This window comes from Sinocyclocheilus anshuiensis, unplaced genomic scaffold (assembly GCF_001515605.1).
Source record: "Sinocyclocheilus anshuiensis isolate Anshui unplaced genomic scaffold, SAMN03320099.WGS_v1.1 scaffold446, whole genome shotgun sequence".
In the NCBI taxonomy this organism is placed as follows: Eukaryota; Metazoa; Chordata; class Actinopteri; order Cypriniformes; family Cyprinidae; genus Sinocyclocheilus; species Sinocyclocheilus anshuiensis.
The window spans coordinates 378,523-401,228 of record NW_015544247.1 but is presented as its reverse complement, the minus strand read 5'-3'; the positions used below and the strand labels follow the sequence as shown (position 1 = coordinate 401,228).

General features: G+C 37.1%; 1 protein-coding gene across 2 annotated transcripts in view; it reads right to left on the bottom strand.

Annotated features, from left to right (window-relative positions):
- LOC107697704 (parkin coregulated gene protein homolog) overlaps positions 1-22,706 on the bottom strand; it is a 109,578-nt gene that overhangs the window by 14,899 nt on the left and 71,973 nt on the right. For both annotated transcript variants that reach the window (XM_016498504.1, XM_016498505.1), the window contains exon 4: positions 21,963-22,112. In XM_016498504.1, the coding sequence (XP_016353990.1) occupies positions 21,963-22,112 (150 nt within the window). The remainder of the gene's footprint in view (positions 1-21,962; positions 22,113-22,706) is intronic.

The window sequence follows — 22,706 nt, the reverse complement described above, 5'->3', positions numbered from 1 at the left end:
GGTGCCACACGTGTGTGTGTGTGTGTGTGTGTGTGTGTGTGTGTGTGTGTGTGTGCGTGCAGACGGGAGGCTGAGGGATTGGTTGCCACGGAGATTCTGACACATTGGACCCCACTCCCTGCTGCCCTCAGTTTAGCCTTGACAAAGCAGAGAAAATGCTTGGAGGCGGGCAGGCTAATTTACCATCCCTCTCTCCCTTTTTTCTCCGTCTCTCATTTTTACCTCCGCCTTTCCCGTTTCGTTCTCTCTTTCTCTCGCTCTCGCTGTGAGGTCTCATTAAAGAGTTAGAGGGTACTTGAGTAATTAATGTGGAATTCAAATGAGCTTATCAGGTCAAAAGCAGCTTTGCTCCTTTAGGATACTCTCCACTCATGAAAAACAGCTCTGACAAGCTTACAGTGTGAATACTGATTGTACCACATTGTGAATACTGATGACAGCCCCAGATTCATTACAAAACAAAACTTACACACATTTTTTCTTCTTCTCAGGGAAAAGGGGATTAGCCAGCTTAACTTTATAGTGTAACAAAAATGCATTATTAACTGACATGGGCAGAACAACAGCTGAAAATAACACTCACACAAGCCTCTGGGACAACTTCAGGTTCACCATTTTATCTGGTTTGTTCCTTTGAAAGATTTATGGTATGACAGCGGGGATGAGAAAAATTTACTTTGAATTCATGAGCTTGAATTTGAATTGGCTACACTACACAGGATGCTGAAATGGAATGGAGGGGAGAATTTACTGAATTGCCACTTACACACATTCAACACAGTAACAAATCAGAGGAATTTTTATTAGTTCAACACAAGCTGCAACAAAGCATTAATAAATGCATATTTTGACTGATTAGGCTATTCATTCCCTGAACATTTTTTTCTGTGTAGATATTTACACTACTGTTCAAAAGAATGCAGTCAGTAAGAATTTTTTTTTGCATATTTTTGAAATGTTCTCTCATGCTCACAAAGGCAAAATTCAGTAGCAATAGTTTTAAAAAAGTAATATTAATATAAAATGTCATTACTGTGCCATTCAGAAGTCATGAAGCTCATGAACATTTTATTATCATTAATGTTGAAAATGTTGTGCTGTCTTATGTTTGTGGGAGCAATAATACATTTGTTTCAAAATTCTTTGAATTTCTTTTGAAATAAAAAAAAATATTTTGTAACATTACAAATGTTTTTATTGTCACTTTTGATACATTTGTTTCCTTGCTGAATAAACGTATTAATTTATTTAAATAATAATTTAAGTATACATAAAGTATATTTAAATATGAAACATGTTAATAATGTGAGAAAGGAAAAGTTGAAATCGCATCATATGACCCCTTTAACACAATTAAGACTGGGTGTTCAATTTAATTTTTTTCTATACACCACCACAAAATATCCACCGCATTATTTTCACATAATTTTATATGTAAAATATTCAGTCATGTGAAAAAGTTAGGACACCCTATTGAATTCCATGGTTTTCTGCATCAGGACATCATAAAAATTATCTGGTCCTTGTCAGGTCTTAAAATTTGGAAAATAAAACCTCAGATGAACAACATCACATGACATATCACACCGTGTCATTATTTATTTAACAAAAATAAAGCCAAGATGGAAAAGCCAGGTGTGACAAAGTTAGGACACCCTATGATTCAACTGCCTGTAGATCCACTTTTAGCAGCAATAATTTGAAGTAATCATTTTCTGTACGACTTTATCAGTCTCACATCGTTCTGATTCCATGGTTATCTGTATCAGGACATAATAAAAAAAAATATCTGGTCCTTGTCAGGTCTTAAAATTTGGAAAATAAAACCTCAGATGAACAACATCACATGACATATCACAACATGTCATTATTTATTTAACAAAAATAAAGCAAAGATGGAAAAGTCATGTGTGACAAAGTTAGGACACCCTATGATTCAATTGCCCGCAGATCCACTTTTAGCAGCAATAACTTGGAGTAATCATTTTCTGTATGACTTTATCAGTCTCTCACATCGTTCTGAGGAATTTTGGCCCACTCTTCTTTGTAACATTGCTCAAGTTTATTGAGGTTTGTGGGCATTTGTTTATGCATAACTCTCACCACAGCATTTCAGTCAGGACGAGGTCTGGACTTTGACTGGGCTATAGTAACCCCTTGATTCTTTTCTTTTCAGCCGTTCTGTTGTAGATTTGCTGGTGTGCTTGGGATCATTGTCCAGTTGCATCACCCAATCTTGGCCAAGCTTTAGCTGTCAGATGGGTGGCCTCACATTTTACTCTAGAATACTTTAATATACAAAGGAGTTCATGGTCGATTCAATGACTGCGAGGTGCCCAGGCCCTGTGGCTACAAAACAAGCCCAAAAACATCAGCCCTCCACCAGCATGTGTAACATTTGCTATGAAGTGTTTGTGCTGATATGCTCTTTAGGTTTTCACCAAACGTGGCATTGTGCATTATGGCCAAACATCTCCACTTTGGTCTCGTCTGTTCAAAGGACATTGTTCTAGAAATCTTACGGTTTGTTCAGATGCAACTTTGCGAGCCTAAACCGTGCTGCCATGTTTTTTAGATAGGAAAGACTTTCTTCTGGCAAGCCTGCCAAACATGCCATATATTTGTCCCATATTTTTCTAATTGTACAGTCATGAACGTTATCATTTAACATGTTAACTGAGTCCTTTAGAGTTTGATGTGAAGTTCTTGGGTTGTCTGCCATTTCTCTGAACGTTAGACGGTCTGATCTTGGGGTGAATTTGCTGGGACGTCCACTCCTGGGAGGATTGGTGTCTGTTTTAAATGTCTTCCACTTGTGAATAATCTTCCTCGCTGCAGAATGATGGACTTCATATTGTTTGGAAATTGCCATATTACTCTTCCCAGATTGATGGCAGCAACAATTGCTTCTCAAAGATCATTGCTGATGTCTTTCCTCTTTGGCATTGTATTAATGCACACCTGAAGGCTCCAGACCAGCAAACTGCCAAAACTTCTGCTTTTATAGAGGTGCTCACACTTGCTGATGATCAGTTCATCAAAGGCATTTGATTAGCAGTGCCTGACTGCTACTTACCCTCTTAATTCCTATGTCAACTGTAAGGGTGTCCTAACATTGTCGCACATGTCTTTTCCACTTTGGCTTTATATTTGTTTATTTTTGTTTATTATGTTCTGATATGGAAAACCATGGAATTCAATAGGGTGTCCTAACTTTTTCACATGACTGCATAATATATACTTCCACCATAGACAACAACATTTTGTTAATTTACATATTTGTGTATAGATAACAAATCTGTAATATAATGCTAATGCTTCTGGAATGTTTTGGCAACAACAAGAAATGAAAACATTTACGGGCAATTCATACTGGAAAATGATCATTATAAGTTACACAACCTACATTCAATTTGATACCTCAATTCAAATTTGAATCTGAATTTCTCAGGCATTGGCCAAACTTTATTTTAAGGTCCAATTCGCGCCATTAACAAACCATTTACTATGACTTTTGCCTCAATAAACTCCTAATTTGCTGCTTATTAATAGTAAGTAGGTATTGGGTAGGATTAGAGATGTAGAATATGGTCATAGAGAATATGGGCTTTATATAAACAGCCAATATGTTAATAATAGGCATGCTAATAAGCAACTAGTTAATAATGAGAATTAGTCCCTAAACTAAAGTATTACCCCAGAATTTCTCTAATCGATTCTGAATGGTACACATCCGTGTACAGATGCACACATAAAGTCAGTGAAGGATATAGTAGTCTGGATTGGACACACAAGGCCTCTATACTAACTGTTTATCACACTTATGACAAAAGTATTGGTTCTTCCATTCTGGGGAAGCTGTCCAGAAAATGCAACAGCTGCAGAAATAGGATATTTTATTACAGCATGAGAATGTGTGTAATAGCGGAAACTGGCGATGGGATGAGAGAGGAAGATGGGAGAAGTGAGGAGGCAAGGAAAATGAGAGAATGAAGGAGGGAGTGGGAGACAGACTGACTGAACTGAGTGGGAGACTTCATACTAGACTGACCTGAATGCCATTTTTGTCATATCATATTTATATTCGAAGCTTCTTTTGAGGTTTTACAATGAAGCTTTGAATGTCTGTCATCATAGTTTATGACGTAATCACCCTAAAAATACTAATTTTTTTTGTAATATTTAATTGTGTAAAAGCTATGTAGACCGCTCCCGAATGTGCGCGCCTCGCTTTGTGTCTGGCAAGCGGGAGAGCAAAAGTTTTTCACCGCAGTGAAAATGTTGTATTTGAAAGTCTAAATGCCAACAGATATGAACGGAAGCAGAATATTTCTGTAGATAAAACATGTTGTGAATTTTTTTCAATACATTTTTACTTTTGAACTTTACAACGCTCTGGAGTTATTGGAAATATTTGGATCACATGAATCAGAAACAATTATATGCAGCCACCACTGGAATCATGATCCATGAATAAATGGATCTGTTATGATAGTATAGGTAATAATAAACATTGTCACTGTCACTAAAAAACGCCTAATTAGTTTGTTTTATTTCACAATATCAGTCTTGTCGGGGCTAAAATAAGCTATGCATTAGCTATAGCATTACACTAGCATAAAAATAATAATAGCCATTCTTATTATTATTATTATTATGGCTATATTTTCATAACATTTAAGTAGGCTATTATTGATAACAGCCAGGCTATAGTCTTCCAGCCTAACATACCTGGAACCGTGGCAGATTGAATGACAGCAGTTGTTGTATTGGAGGTGTCCATACGGCTTTTTTACAAATGGGAATTTTAGCTTAGCAATAGCATATAAAAACAACTAGAACAAAAGTTGCTAGGTAACGTGCATCTTCAACCGCGGGGAAAAATCGCAAAAGCAGAACTTATACACTGTCTGTAATGTGAAAGGTCAATTTGACCGCTTTGGTCATTCAAGGTAGAAACTTTTGTGTACTCTTTTGTGTTTTGTAATTTTAATAAAATAACAAATGTTATAAAATATAAACACATTTAGGAAAAGTCAGGGTATTGTATGGGTTTCATTTTTAACAAAGTTATTACATTTCAAAATTTCAAAACGGTCAAAATGACTGCCTTGGTAGTTCTAGTGTTAAATCCAATCGGTTAGAGTGGCATCGGTATGTGTATGTTGTGCTTTCCCAGGAAAACAAAATACATTTCAGACACAACAGTCATCCACAGATAAATCTGTAAGCCAATATTTCGTACAGTCACACACTCACACACACAGGTTTGTTTTTATGGTTTACGGGGACTCTCCATAGGCGTAATGGTTTTTATACTGTACAAACCGTATATTCTATTGCCCTACACCAACCCTACCCCTAAACCTACCCCTCACAGGAAACTTTCTGCATTTTTAGATTTTCAAAAAAACTCATTCTGAATTATTTATAAGCCTTTTGAATTACGGGGACAGCGCACACACACACACACACACACACACACACACACACACACACACCCTTTTACTTACTTCATCTAAATAAGGACAAAATGTTTGTATTATTTTAATATGAAGTTAATTGTAATCACAATAAACCCTAAAATCTAGATAAAAAATACTAAAATAAAATGTTTCAAATTTTTAGATTAATTAAATATAAGAATTTATTTATAAATATTTATGATTTTTTTTTAATAAGGACATTCTTGCATGTCCCTAAAGGAATGTCAGATTTAGTTACTTTCTGAGCACAAATTTGTCCCCAAAGAATAATTAAGTAAACACAAACACACACACAGAGTGAAACATTCCTTAAGGCAAACTCACACACATAGAGCACATTTCACACAAAAAACACACAATTAACAAGCCAGGAAGTTAGGAAATGTCCATCTTGGCATGGAATTGTGGGACTTGGATACTTTCTACTGACTGTATTGCATTTTCTCATTTCAGCTCTCATTAACTGCCGATGTCGTATCAGATGAGATCTGTTTACTCTAATCAGAGCTGAGGTTCAGCCCTATTACTCACCAAAATCAAATCAGCCTGTAAACACAGCAGTACAGTACCTCATAAATGGCAGTGTGTTTAATTATGTTACTTTGTTTGTGAACGAACGTACAGATGCTGTCTCAACTTTCATGCAGCCACATATGGCGTTGATTAATTAATCTCTCCCTCTCCCATTCTCTGTAATTTCCTCATTCTTCCTGTGCTTAACACCTGTCGAGAGAATCTGAACCCTCATCTGACAACCTCAATACAAGATGGCACATGGACACGGATGGCACCCTCGCCGAGTGCGGGTAAAGTTGGACGAGCGCGCAAACAAACATACTGTTCACGTTTCCTGCCAGAAGCAGATTTTCTGGAGTATCCTTTCAAAGTCTAAGTGCAGAAATGCAGAATAAACAAAACTACAACAGATGTCCAGCGCAAGGAAAGATGGCCAGAACGGACCGTCTCTCTAATTGATCCATTTATCATGAAAATGATCAGTTCAGTGAAAAGCTCAGATGGAAGCACACATGGCCTGAGGGGGTGCGGCCGTTTGGCTGGTTATTGAGAGTCATTAGAGTGTCTGAAACCGCAGGAGTTCCCACCGCTCCCTACGAGAGTTTCCCATCATACTGAGACTGTGAGCCAGAGGAGTTTAATCAAATCTCCGTTCAGGTCCACATCTGGAATCAGGAGTAGTTCTGCATTTCATTTTCTCAATCTCATCTCTAAATAAGTCTAACCTTGTTCTCGCTCTTCATTCTTCTTCTACACCACACACAAATCTCTCTAATTCCTCCATTTTTAGTATCTTTTAAACATTCATTAGATATATGAGTTTCATTTGGTAATAAAGTTCCCACAGACTTGTAAGCAACCACCTAGTAACCTCATACCAAACTCATCGCGCCAAAAACCTTGGCAACCAACCATGAAAGCATCTTAGATTTGCACAAGCCAGAAACAAATCTTCACCTTCAGGGCTCAGTAAGGATTTGTGGTCAGGTCAGTAGTTTAGATTTTTAATTTGCTCTGCAAATCTTTTCAATGCCCCAACAATTTTTTTATTAAAATATATAAATGTTAAATTTTTATGAATCTAAATTTGTAATTTCATATTTAGAATTTTAAACGGATAATTTTAAATATTTTTGCATATTTATAATTTAATTTATATTACCATTTAAAACTTTTTAATGTTTATGAAAGAATACTTATGCTTGCATTTATTTGATCAAAAATACCAGTAATATTGTGAAATATTATTACAATTAAAAAATAATTTTCATTTATTTTAAAATGTAATTTATTCCTGTGATGGCAAAGCTGAATTTCCAGCAGCCATTACTTCAGTGTCACATGATCCTTCATATGATAATATGTTGATTTTGTTCTATTGAATATATAGGTATTTTATAAATGAATTTACCATCTTTATTTCAATACACTTTTTTCACACATAAAAGTATTTTTTTCAACAAATGTTGCTGAAATGTATGCAGTTATTATAATTAAACAGGAAACTCCAAGACAGCAGTTATTTCATTAAATGTACAGTATAATATAATATCATAATATTCAGTCCATTCCTACTGATGCTACTAAGTCATCCTATCACAAGTGATTCTTGCTACTTTGAAACAAAAAATCTATGTTAGCCAGTTAGATAATTTTAGCTGACAAGTTTAAAAAGTCAACAAGCAGAATTGACAATAAAAGCATCTGATCAGCTGAACAAAAACTTAGGTTAGGTTAGATTAGCATTTAGGTATGTGATAATAGTCACCCTCTATACTGTACACAGCGTTTGATCATTACTTGCTGATAATATTTACAGAGCCTGTACATTCCAAATAAATGCTTTCCCTCTCTCTTTCATAGTTTGCTATACTCCAGGTTTAATGAGCTCACAGTAGTCTCTGATTACAAACGTCTCCTGCATGTTCAAACCTCAGTCATGCACTGTAGAGAGAAAGTGTGTGTGTGTGTGTGTGTGTGTGTGTGTGTGATAACTTCATTTTTAATGGAATCATGATTGAAGAAATATCAAGTGAAAAAAAAATCTATGACGATATACTCTGAAAGATGTGAGGCGGAGTGAAAAAATGTCACAGGCGACGGCTAATGAAGGGAAATAAGTTAGATAAATTATTTAAAGGTTGTCATTAAAAAATGTCCAGAATGAACAGAGGGTTGATACTAGAAAGGTCAGAGCGATGAAGGAGAGATTCATTAACCTCAGTCCACCTCAACCATGCAATTATCACTGCCACTGATCTCTCTCTTCCTCTCTCTCTCACTCTATAAGGTGTTACAGCAGAAAAAAACAGCTCAGATTGCTTCTCAAAGAGAAACCTTAACTACTAGGAGGACTATGTCCCGTCCTCTTCTCTTCTTCATCAAACCAGAAACAAACCAGCCTTGACCATTCCACGTTGGTCTAAGCTGGTCTCTTTAGCAAGTTGGTCCTCCATCTTGAGGTTCTCCATCAACACTGGTTGGTTTAGAAAGAAGAAATCTTTCTTCTTCAAGTCAAGGCTGGTTTGTTTCTGGTTTGATGAAGAAGAGAAGAGGACGGGACATAGTCCTCCTAGGAAAGAGAAAGTCTTAGACCAGCTTAGACCAACGTGGAAAAGTCAAGGCTGGTTTGTTTCTGGTTTGATGAAGAAGAGAAGAGGACGGGACATAGTCCTCCTAGGAAAGAGAAAGTCTTTTATCTGCCCTTCAACCTGCTCTCTCTTTCTTTCTTAACTCTCAGGGGTTAGTCTTGCATGCACGTGAGTGTGTTTTATGTCTGGATCAAATTGGAGAGGTTTGGGGAGGTGTTCCCAGCACAGGAATGTTCTCTGGCATTCCTGCTCAGCCCAGGGATTTGGGCTCTAATTGCCAGGCCGTTCTGCTAATTCTTCATTTGTGGGTCAGGGGCCAGCTGTGGACCTCTGGGCATTGAGTTCCTGTCAGCCCCCACCAGGCCAGACACACATTCGGAGGAAAGTCTTGTTTTTATTATATTCTTTTTGTTGTTGTTGTTGCCCAGTCTCGTTTTTACTCTCTCTGTCTCACAGAAGATACATGAAATGAAAGTGAAACACATGATGGGTGGGCCATTATTACTATTTTTTTATTTCTATGCCAAAACACAAACAAAAGTACCAAAAAAAAAATACTGAAGACTAAAAAAAGTGCAATGTGTAAGCCTGGTTTAAATTTAGTAACAGAGATACTTACATGGCATATATCTTCCTCTCTCTATATGAAAGGAAGATTAATATTCAACTGCAAGCCTAATTTGTCTAATTTCTCTGCTTTTATGCCATGTCAGAAAGCTTGAATCAAACCACACTGCTGTGTGACATATGAAGGATTCATGCTGATATCAAATGAGATCTTTCACAGCTCCATCAGAGGTCTGGTCATCAAAGCACACTCTGAGACTCATGCACCAGCCTTCTGAAAACTGTCCTTATCATACACACTCAGATTAAAAACTCATCTTGATGTATTTAGGTCAGATTCCTGTGGGAGTGGCACAAAGGTGAGAGATTAATTGGCTGTAATCTGTGTGATTGAGGATACAAGATGAGAACAAGAACACTGGAGTGAAGGAGCTTTAGAACATTAAACTTCTCTAGTACAATCTGCTCTGTTCCAAAACCTAATGTCCTGCATACGGAGACAGTATTTTAAGGCATTCCTGACAAAGAGGCTGTTCCGAAACATAAACAGCTTAATTTTGCTGCATCTTTAGATACCTTGTTTTGGCCAAATGTTATGGCAGCACTGCAGGTATCCCCTCAGGGGGGAAGCAATTCCGAAAAGAAAGTAAATAAATAAATCCAAGATGCTAGACACAGTGAGAGAAATATTAAAAGTATGTTTTTCAGTACTGAAAAGCATAAAATAAAATAAAGGTTTTGAAAAAGAGATCATGTTCATTTTGTAACATGTTATAGAGATAAATGGGGGAGGGGAGAATCATTCATGGAGGGAAGCAATCCCAGAATGAACTGTAATGAGCTCACCAGGGAAAAAAATATGACAAAGTGATAAAAAATGTCAACTATAAATAAATAAATAAATAAACACGTTTTGCAACAGAGATGATGTGAATTGTAAAAAAAGTACTATAGAGATAAATTGGAAAAAAAAATCAGCATGCACTAATGTAGTGAAGTTGTAAAAGATATACTGTACTGTACATACACCAAGAGCTTGTAACACTCCAAAGAGAAAGGAAAAATTGAAATCACATCATATGACCCCTTTAATGGATTATAACAGTATTTGCAAGGAATATATGGAAACATACATTTTCCTACTGGCAGACTAAAGCAAAAGATATGAATAACAAGGGGTGCACATAAGTGGTACACAGGTGCGCATGCGTGACCAAAATAAAAAATCTGTGTAAATAAGTTCAGACCGCTCATTTGCATACATGGTTGACAGCTGTTAATGCACAATTATCATTTTAGATCAAGAAACTGTAATACTGTATAAAATTTCTATTCAAACTGAAAGCATAAATCTAGGCTATCCGCTACCGTTTTCAAAGCACAATGCAAAACTGTGACATTTCTTTCACTAACGATGTTCAAACTGGCCGGCAACCCGGCAAAATAAAACTTGCTGATTTTAAGTTAGAAAATGATGAAAATTCATATTAAAAAATAAAAAAAAAGTAAATAGTACCATTTTATTTTAAGTCTACTATAAAATAATTGTATTTTTAGGCAATACTCCCTTACCACCTAATACTTATTTTAAAATATAATAGTATGATCACACTTTATTTATGTATTATTTTGTTTATTATTATTATTTTTTTTTTAACTAAATAAATAAAGTACAATAATATTATTATCACTATTATTAATTATTTTTTTTAGAATTATATTTAATGGGTCACACTATGTGCAGTGAGTGGACCGAAACAAATCTCGAGGTGCTCTTATGAGAACCAGGCTGAAAAACTTACGTGCACCCCTGTGAATAACCATCTCAAAGCAAATGCTTCTGTGAAGCAAAACAAGGTGTAAACAGCGATCTGTTTCGGCTGTCCATTTGCCATGGGATTTTAATAGCAGGTGTGAACAGGGCCTATCTACTCCAGTCACTATTAGAGAGTCAAGCTCAGCTCTCAGCAAGGGTCGTGCTTTCAGCAGGTCTGGCGAGGGATCGGCAGTCTATTAAACCAAACTCTGCTCAACTCAGAAACAGAATCCACGGCGTGAAGAAGTCAATCCAGCTGATTAACGGAGTCCCTGCTGCAGAGTACAGCTAGACGGAAAACTCACAAATCTAATGTAGAGACCTCAACCCTGTGGATGAGATGCTATTTGCATTGAAATAGAACCATCTTCAGCTGCCTGGTGTCAGGAGTGTGTGTGTACGTGTGTGTCTGGGTCTCAGGTGGTAGTGAATGAGGAAGCATTGGACTGGAGGGCTAACACTGAATTAAGGATACACACAGGTGCTGTAGAGTGGAAATGGAGTCTGGATAGTAGCCGCACAGATTTAAAAACTTTGTCACACGAGACGCTGTGTGTGTGTGTGTGTGTGTGTGTGTGTGTGTGTGTGTGTGTTTTGTGTGTGTGGTTTGTGCGACTGTGTACGTGTGATAGTACAGGCATAGATGGCATTGTCAGTGGTGACCGATGAGTTTGCTAGCTTACCACAGGAACAGCAGTCATCTATCATGAAGTATATGTGTTTCTGTCTGGTTGTGTGTATTACTGTATATATGTGTGTAATTCTCTAGTGTGCTCATGGATATGCTGCATCATGAGACTCAACATTTTTAGTAAAGACACTATGGGGATATGCCATAAACCCTTGCTTTTCAATTATAATTAAACTAATGAAATCGAGTTTGGTTTGTTTGATACCTTTGACACACTAAAATTAAATCTACTACTGTTCAAAAGTTGGGGGTCAGTATGTTTTTTGTGAAAAAAAAATGTATAATATTATTCAGCAAGGTTACACTAAAAAGATCAAAAGTGGCAGTAAAGTGAGAGTAAAGACATTAATATACAAAGATTTCTATATCAAATAAATACTGTTCTTTTGAACTTTATATTCATCAAATTCTGGAGAATCCTGGAAAAAATGCATTACAGTTTCCACAAAAAATATTAAGCAGCACAACTGTTTTCAACACTTACAATAATAAGAAATGTTGCTTGAAGGATTATGTGACACTAAAGACTGGAGTAATGGCTGTTGAAAATTCAACTTTGCCATAATAGGAATGAATCTCTGTTAAAATTATATTAAAATAGAAAACAGTTATTTTAATTTGTAATAATATTTCATGCTATTACTTTTTTTACTGTATTTTGCAAACAAATGTAGACATGGTGAGCAGAAAATACTTTTTTCCAAATTTTAAATATCTTACCGACCCCAAAAGAAGAGTATATAAATTCAAAGAGTGTATGCACACACACATATTGAGTTGGTTCAGGTGTGGAACATTTTGCTCTCTAGAACAGATGGTTTTACTTCTCACCACATATGGAGGCAGGTCTGCTCAGGTGTCAGTGCTCTCTCTCTCTCTCTTTCTCAGTAAGAGTGTGATGGTGTGATTAGCTGCTCTTGGGTCACAGGAGATTTTATACGGTGTCTGCATCAGCAGGGCATAAACTGCTGCCATCCCATCACTCCCTCACTCATGGATTGATTTTTCACACATGTACACATGGTTGTATTTGTAATATTGAGGGGACTTTCTATTGATATTGTGTGTATGTGTGTGTGTACCTACTTTATATTACTTAACATATTATGGGGACAAATTTGTACCCAAAAGTGAGCTAAACCTGACAAAATCTCCAAAAACCTCCCTTTGGGGACGTCTTTATTTGTAAAACGGGTTTAAAAATAAACTAAACGTTTTTTTGAAATTGTAAAAATGCAGAAAGTTTCCTGTAAGGGGTAGGTTTAGGTGTAGGGTTGGTGAAGGGCGAAAGAATATATGGTTTGTACAGTATAAAAACATTACGCCTATGGAATGTCCCCATTTAGATAGCTAAGTAAACGTGTGTGTGTGTGTGTGTGTGTGTGTGTGTCTGTGTGTGTGTGAATTAGAATTCATTTTAGTCTAAATTATAACAAATGTTAAAAAATAAATAAATATGCATTAAGAAATGTATAAAAGTTATAAAATGAAATATATTTAAATCTAAATATAACATACACTGAACAAAATTATAAACGCAACACTTTTGTTTTTGCCCCCATTTTTCATGAGCTGAACTCAAAGATCTAAGAATTTTTCTATGTACACAAAAGGCCTATTTCTCTCAAATATTGTTCACAAATCTGTCTAAATCTGTGTTAGTGAGCACTTCTCCTTTGCCAAGATAATCCATCCACCTCACAGGTGTGGCATATCAAGATGCTCATTAGACAGCATGATTATTGCACAGGTGTGCCTGACCGCAGACCACGTGTAACCACACCAGCCCAGGACCTCCACATCCAGCATCTTCACCTCCAAGATTGTCTGAGACCAGCCACCCGGACAGCTGCTGCAACAACCGGTTTGCATAACCAAAGAATATCTACACAAACTGTCAGAAACTGTCTCAGGGAAGCTCATCTGCATGCTCGTCGTCCTCATCGGGGTCTCGACCTGACTGCAGTTCGTCGTCGTAAAGCCATTGAAGAGGAGTGGACCAACATTCCACAGGTCACAATCAACAACCTGATCAACTCTATGCGAAGGAGATGTGTTGCACTGCGTGAGGCAAATGGTGGTCACACCAGATACTGACTGGTTTTCGGACCCCCCCCGGACCCCCCAATACAGTAAAACCGCACATTTTAGAGTGGCCTTTTATTGTGGCCAGCCTAAGGCACACCTGTGCAATAATCATGCTGTCTAATCAGCATCTTGATATGCCACACCTGTGAGGTGGATGGATTATCTCGGCTAAGGAGAAGTGCTCACTAACACAGATTTAGACAGATTTGTGAACAATATTTGAGAGAAATAGGCCTTTTGTGTACATAGAAAAAGTCTCAGATCTTTGAGTTCAGCTCATGAAAAATGGGGGCAAAAACAAAAGTGTTGCGTTTATAATTTTGTTCAGCGTAAATATAAATTATAAATGTAATAAAATAATAAATTATTAAACATTTTTAAAAAACACATGATTAAATTACATTATAATAAAACATAGTTATTAATAAATAATTTTACCAGAGGCCATGTTTTCTCTCTCTCTCTCCAAAAAAAAAAAGAAGAAGAAGAAGAAGAATGTAGAGATTTATATAATAAGACTTTATATTATAGTAGTGCATGCCTCTGTGGGCCTCCATATGTGCCATTATGAACTTTAAGTCCTTGTACTGTTCTTTATCGTGCAAATTAATCAGCCGTTTTCAAACAAGATTTCTCACAGCCTCAGATCCAAATTAAAATCAATGGACATGCAGATGGACTCTATTTAAAATACTGCCCATTAATTTAGCTCATGAAAGCACTAACTATTTCACCACATATTTGAGTCTGCATGGAAGCAGAGTCAGAAGTACGTGCTCATACGTATGCACCCCTTATAGGGAACACTGCGCGCACATTCATATCTGTGAGAAGATCAGATGAAGGCAGAAGCAGCAGTGCTGGTGTTCTGAATCAGGAATCCCAGTTCCAAAGGTGCCTCAAAAACGAGCTGCATTAACATAGCTGAAAACTTTAGGATTAAAGCACAACAGATGACGACAGATCACGGATTCTACTGATTAATACACACACAGATCAGAAGTCTTAAAGCCAGGAGAGATCAAAAGAAAGGGCAAAAGAAAGCGAATGAGCCCATCGGTCATTTTTAAAAGACCACAGCATTCAAGTCAGTGTTTGAATGTCTAATACAGAGAATTGCTAAATACAGAGAATGTTTAATGCACACACACACACACGCACACACACACTCACTCACAAACTCCATCTTGAACTAACTGCCCAGATGAAATGCCTGTCAGATCATTGGACAACTCAGAGCCCTTAAGTTTGATACCTCAGGATAATTCTAGATTACTAGAATATAATAATATCAACTAGATGAATTTAAGTTAGCAGTTAACAGTTAGCAAACACACACTTATTAAACTCACAAAACAGCTTAGCTACTCCAGCTTTGTGTGTGAGAAAGCAAAAAACACTGATTTTCAGTTCAGAAAACAGAATCTCAAATTCTGAATTTAACTAACTCACTAGCTAGTGGCAGGAAAATGAGAAAAAAGGAAAACTAAAGCAGGCAAAACAGAAAATGAACACAATAAAAATAAAAACCAAAAGTGTGCATAATTGTTACTTTCATTTTATGGTCGATATTAAAATTACACACTATTTTGTCTAAATAAATAAAAAATAAATGTCTAGCTTACCAATTTTAGGAGCTAAAAGGGAATTTAAGCATCACATTATATTGTAAAGTGTGAAAAGTTAATGTTCATTTTGAGATTTGATAAAGACGTAACAGTGTTATTAAATCATTAGTGTTTTAAAGAACTTTAAATGAGGTTAATTTAACTTTTAGATGACAAAGGCGATCGAAATTTAAAAACAGAAAATGTGCATGAACAATTTAATATCCAATTTCAGTCAATATATATCCAATATAATACAATACATTTTTAAAAATTCTAATATGGTACTGATATATTGTATATCTCCTTTTAAAACATATATTTACCAGAGCTCAATGCCAAAAACACACTGTGAAGGTTACTACGACCTCTAGGTTAACCTCCAGTGAATCTTTGCTTTCCTATAAAATACTCTCTGTGAAGGCTTCCATGGACAGTGTCTTACAAAAGAAATAGAAATAATAAAAGGAAACATAATTAAATTCAGACAAAAAATAGAGAAATAAAGGTAGAAACACAGGTGCATGAGGTCATGTGTGTGTGTGAGCAATAGACATGTATGCAGAGACATGCAGGTATTCATGAGTCTTGGCTGTTATCAGTTGACCTTTAAATTGGAGCCGCTGCTCAACAGGAAACCCAAGGGGCCCGTCTCAGATTTGATTGGCTCGGAGCCCCCAGCCTGCTGATGATAAAAACTGCGACAGCCGGCAGGCAAATCCACACCGTATGCTTCTATGCATATATATAAATAAAATGTATATATACAGTAGAATATATAAATTGACTGGCTGTGTTAAAGCAGCATCATTAAGGGCTATGAAGCATGCTGAGACGGGTCAGGCAGGCACAGGGAGAGCCGTACGCATGAGGGTGGGCTTGGCAGAGCTGTTCTCTTCTCTCTGGGGGCAGCAGTGGCTGAGATGATTAATTCATCACTGCTGTAAGAGTCCTGCAGGAGGCCAGATTGGCTCAAATCTCCCATGAGAGGAAGACACGTGACGTAGACAGGAAAATGACGAGCCCATAGGGAGTGCGGTATGAAACTTATATTGTATTGCTTTGTGTTTGTGCGAGCGTGTTCTTATGAATATACTTTTTACAGGAGAAGAGGGTCTCGTATCAGCAGTGATAAAATTTATTAAGAAGTCTCTCAAAAACATGGACTAGCACTAGATACGGTAGCAATATGGGCAGATGTTCTCTAGTGAACAAGTATAGGCATGCACACACAACCAAGTTGTACACACACACACACACACACACACACAAACACACTAGCCCAGGGATTTGCAAACTGGGGTATGGGGATCACAGAGATAGTGATCTCTGATAGATAGATAGATAGATAGATAGATAGATAGATAGATAGATAGATAGATTGTGGAGATCACAAATAGGGTCCACAGTAATGTAACGTAATGTAATTATAATATAATATAATAAATAATTATATTATATATCAATAATAATTAGTGGTGCACAGAGGTGTAAAGTATTGGAGTAAATGTAATTAGTTACTGTAAGTACTGTTAAAATCAGATACTCTAAGACTTTTACTCAAGTTGTTTTGGAATTGGTGTCTTGTAATGTGTAGTGGAGTAATTTTCACTGTAAGGTATCTGTACTTTTACTCAAGTATGGTTTTTAGGTACTCTTTATACCTCTGGTGGTGCAACAGATCACAAAATTCACGGTTCGGATCATATATGGATTTTGAGTCATGGATCAGATCATTTTTCGGATCAGCAAAAAAAAAAAGAAAAAAACCTTACTTTAAGTATTTCTATACCATAGCAAAAACTACTAGCTTAACTAATAAAGTTAGTAATAAAACAAGAACAATTACACAAATTACAAGCATAGATGAAAACAACAAATCACAGTTACAAATATCAGAATTTTGGTGCAGAAATAATAATAATTAAGTTTAACACAATAGTGCTCACTGCACAATTTAAATACAGATTCATCTTTGTTAGAGCTGTGGTGTTTGATTAGCAGACAGAAACGGGTATTCATTGGCTGTTGTCGCTTTAAGACCAAATGCACGGCACTAATACTGACACGCATCAGGTTTCTTTCTCACCTGTTTACGTTCACTTAAGAAATAACCGACTGCGTTTAATAGAATACTTGCCAAAAACTGCTTGAATGTGTAAACTGGCAAGACAAAACATGTGCAAATGATAAACTTTCACTCTATGATGGTTAAACTTAACAGTTAATCCATGAATCACATGCATGCCGAACTGTGGGGCCTGGTCCGTACGGATCATGGATCATCTACGATCCGTTGCACCCCTAATAATAATAGTATAATATAAACACACACACATATATACACTCACAAAATTCTATAAATTAATAATAATTATTATTCTAATTATTTTTATTTAATAACATTTGTTTTCCCAGTATATCAGAATGCACATTTTCACTCAGATTTTTAAAGACTAGTCAGAAACTGTGAGAATAATCAAATATTTTTATTTTTTAATTGACAATCGCAGATTTATTGTCAATGTAATAGAAGGTAAATATTTTACAAATATTTATAATATTTTTATTTTTCACAGTATAAATGGCTCTTGATACAAGAAAATATATGGCCTTTATAATTTAGGAAAGAGTTCCCTCGCAAAAGGACCATTTGTTGCCTTAAAAAAACCTTGGTTTAGCCATATAAATTTCAACACCAGGCCATGTAATTTTAAGCAACAGTCCTGGTCTTGTCTATTACCGATAATTCCCTTGTGTTCATTTATTAAATATTTGGGCTAATTTAAATACACTATTAGCTTCCAATAGAAGTATTAGCCTACCTACACTCTCTGTTCCATTTAACACATTTACCAAAAAAATGCTTAAATCCAGTTTTAAATCCCCCAAAAGTCCACAGATTCTGTCTAGGCCTACTGATCACTCAAAAACATGTGAAGCTATGTGCATATGGAATTGCATTTGCATTATATAAGGTCTGCATTGCCTTGAGTGACTGCTGCCCTCCAGAGCCAGTCTCACAATGGGAGGAGGTCGCTAAGTGGAGGTACAAACTACTACTGGCAACGTGTGATAAGACACACCTGAGGCTAATAGCACCTCTGGCATGCACATACAAGGAACAACATAACCAGACCGCCACCAAGATAATATATCACCAGCCCCCACACCTCTGAAACTACCACCTCATGAACACAAATAGTAATTTTAGTTCTAACAAAAACCTCTCAGCTTTGCATCATTGCCACCACACTATATATGTTTCTGTGTGTGTTTGTGCTTATCAGACTTGTCGGCATTCCCAGCAGGAAGATTCATAGGACCAAAAAGAGTGTATCACAGCAGGTCTGTTGCAGATTAATGTGGAAAGCAGACTAACAGCTCAAAGATAATGCAGGCCAATAAAAAAGACACACACACATGCACGCAGGAGTGAAGCAGAGGCTAACGGCAGAACAGCTCGGGGTCGTTAAGCATCATTAGCAGGACATTTGTTCACACACATTTGTTAGGAAGCGTCCTGCTAAGCAGGGAGTGTGTTCTCCTCAAGGAGTGTGTACTGGACAGAGGCAAGCAGGCAGGAAATTAAGTTACTGCCGTGTGTGTGTGTGTAATCTACTGCATGATGGAGCAGATCTGTCCCTCGTAAGAGACGTCACCGTGTTTGATTAACAACAAGAATCATTGTGTGTGTGTGTGTGTGTGTGTGTGTGTGTGTGTGTGTAATCTACTGCATGATGGAGCAGATCTGTCCCTCGTAAGAGACGTCACCGTGTTTGATTAACAACAAGAATCATCCCAGCCGGAAAACAACAGAAGCGTGTAAACTGCATCTGTGATTCGCATGCATTTACAGTTCCCGCATATTCAGTAGTTTGAAGTACAGCAGCACACAAACACTCACTCACACAAGTGAAAATGCTGCAGGCTAATCAGGAGGTAAATCAAGTTTACCTGAAGCCCAAGTGACCACAAAAGTCTTAGAAACCCATAGAAAGTGAAAAAACACAGCAAGATGTCAGTGCTACATATTGATCGAAGGGGTTAAACTTCCAGACTCTTAATGATTTAAACAGAGTGGAATAACATTGGGGAAACGCACACAGAAATTGTTAATTTACAACTACTCCAGGGTCAAGGAGTTCTGCCTAGAACAAAATTACCACAAATTTTATTTTTAAAGGAACAGTCTACCCAAAAATTGCAAGGTTTATGTAGCTCTGAATGCCAAGATCAGGGGTTTGATTCCTAGGGAACATAAGCTGACAAAATGTATAATTTACTGTAAGCCGCTTTGAACAAAAGCATCTAAATATTTCCATAAAAATCATACTGGATAATTATTTATTATAAAGCTTAAAAAGAAAGAATTGAGAAACATTTACATTACATAGTACATTATATGTATGTATTTATATATAATATAACATAACATAACATAATATATAAATATTATACTTATATATAATATAAAAGAAAAAAACCTTACTGCAGTATATAAAATATAAAAATAGTATGTAAAAATATTTAACAGCACTGGAATTACTTTACTTGTTGGCAGTGAAAAGAAAATATGCACACAAACAGGCCAAATTACACACAACTCTCATATGGCTAAATTCATGCAAAAATTATGGACAAATGTGACCTTCAAAATTCAGGATCTGAAAACCACAGAAAGGAGGACAACACACATACATAGACACACAACACCACAGTACCAACAGCTGCATCCTGGGGAACAAAAGACCACTATGCAGACACAATTTCCTTCTGGCCACAATGCCACAAGGCATGAAAACACCACACATACACATACACAAAGAGGCCCGTGACTTACTATGAGAGTGATCCAGTTCAGCACATCCAGAAAATACGTAACCACCATCTCCCCCCAGAGGAATCCAATGGAGAAAAGCGGATCATTTTTAGACCAACTTCAATTAACCGCAAGTCTCCAAACATCTCTCTCTCTCATACAATCAGACTACTTAACTACGCCACAGAACTAAAAGGTTTGTTTTTAAAACTGCAGACAAAAATAGCAACTGCTCATTTCCAAATTCACAAGATGCACAGTGTCTGGTAGTGCCTTACAACCAAAGAAAACCAATCTAACCAGTCCTGATCTTAACTTGTAAACCGGGTATTAAACACTTAAGAGACTTTACCTACAGCTAATTCACAGAGGAGATTAGCATGGAGCCTGGAGCTAATGAGAGAAGCTTTCTCTGCTCCTCCAGTGCTCCTTCTTTAGCTCAAACAAAACATTAGCAGATAATTATGGAATTAAGAAGACAAAAGATTAAAATTGGATATTGATCAGAGGAGTGAGGTGGCAGCATTTCGGCTGGTTAAGCCTGTGATGGGATGGTTGATCCACAATGCTTGTCCTCACGTCTGAAGATGTCTGGCAGGCCTATAGTCTGCCTGACAAAGGCGGTGAATGGAAGCGTGAACCGGTCCGACACCAGGACACAATGAATACAGAACGCTCACATCAGTCCTCAGGACCATGTTTAAAAGGATGAAAGACATCAGATGACAAAGAGACACAAATATAACTACACAATCAATGGAAATTCAGGCACCAGATGATGTAGATTCTTGTATTGGCATGTAGAAAGTCGGCATAAATGTTCAGTAATGATGTAGAATGTTCAATAAGAGTGACTCAGAGCAGTGCCGATGCCTGCTAATCTGAGACCAGCTTTCAAGATCACAGCTGAAGGCTTGCACTGATCTCCAGCAAGACAAGGGCTGCAGGGATCAATGCAAAATAAATGTTAATTGTCAGTGTTTTTGTGGCCGGATCAGAGATACAAAAAAAAAAGTTAAACATAAAACCAAGCAGCAGAAATAGCACTGAATGTAGTCTTAGAAAACATACTACTATAGAAGTAAAAATTGCTGTTTTATAAAAACAATAAGCCACTTTTCCAAGGCACTCCTCTGTGTTTTGTGCATAAAACCATCCCTTGGAGAACACCATTTGTGTATTGTGTGTACACAGTCTTGAGAGATTTGCTGATTAAAAATACTTCTGTCAGGACCACTGCCGTCAAAGATGATTGACAATTAGCATACAGTTTGGATTGGCAGTATGGTTCTGTTCTGTGCATGAACTCCCTGTGCATCCATGCAGCCTAGCATAGATGACAGCAGAGAGAGCAGTGATAACCCCCTTAGGGTAAACAGAACAGAACCAACATGAATGCATTGCAGGTATCATTAATGTTCAACAATTTAATGTAAACATTTTAGAAATTAGTCTGATTCAAAGGGGAATCAGAAGGCTGAATCCTGACTGGATGAGAGGAGGAGCTGGGGATGGAGGAGGGTAATTAGCTACTGAGCAACACGAAAGCTGCTGATAATACTGAAGGACCTTATATATTGGTGCTGTGATAGGTGTCACATCCCTATAGGTAGATGAGGATCAGCTGAGAGTCAGCTGACGATAGCTTGACTAACATGACCTGCCAGAACTAACGCTATGCTTGATATATACAGCATATATTTAACAAAAGTGATCTCAAAAGCTAAAAACCTTTTATAAAAACCAACAGCAGTTACAGATTTATATGAGTTGCTTACTGTTCATGTTCTTGAAGATGTTCAGGATGGGGAGGATCTGTCTGTAGTACGGGACTAGTGCCTCACCCACCATATCTGCTGATACAACCAGGTGCTGCAGAACCTTCAGCGTGGTGCAGATGACCTGCCTGCTCCTTGTGTTGAGAGCATCTGTAGACAAACACAGAGAGATGAAGAAAACAAGAAAGAAGGTCCAAAAACATTTTGAAGTCAGGAATATTTTGACAATGTGTGGGAATTTATTTTTTTTTGTTGCCATTTTACAACCCTTTTTTTTTTTTGCCATTTTACAACCCATGATTGGGATGTTATATTTGCACTCTCTTTTTCTCCGTCCAAAGTTGAAAAACACTTCCTTCACAGGCTCTGTATGCAGGGAAGAAAGCATCAATTCAATACTACAGAAAAAGCCTTCATCTGAAACCGGCATGGTATCCCATAATCCTGTGGTTCAATGGTTAGTGGAAAGAATGACAGACCAGTTGAAATTCGAAGTGTGCTACAGGGCCTGCACAAACCACCTGTAGAAACACACTCTCCTCTATGCGCACTAGACACTTTTCACACACACTGCTTTGTGTACATAATCCCACAAAAGACTCCGTAATAGGTGTGTTTACATGCTCATGCACTACAAATCATCTGCACTGTTCCCCAGCCAGCTGCTTGACTTACGATGTTTCTCTTTGCACATGTACAGTATTATGTGAAGCATCCGTATAGTCTGTATTTTATTTTATATTT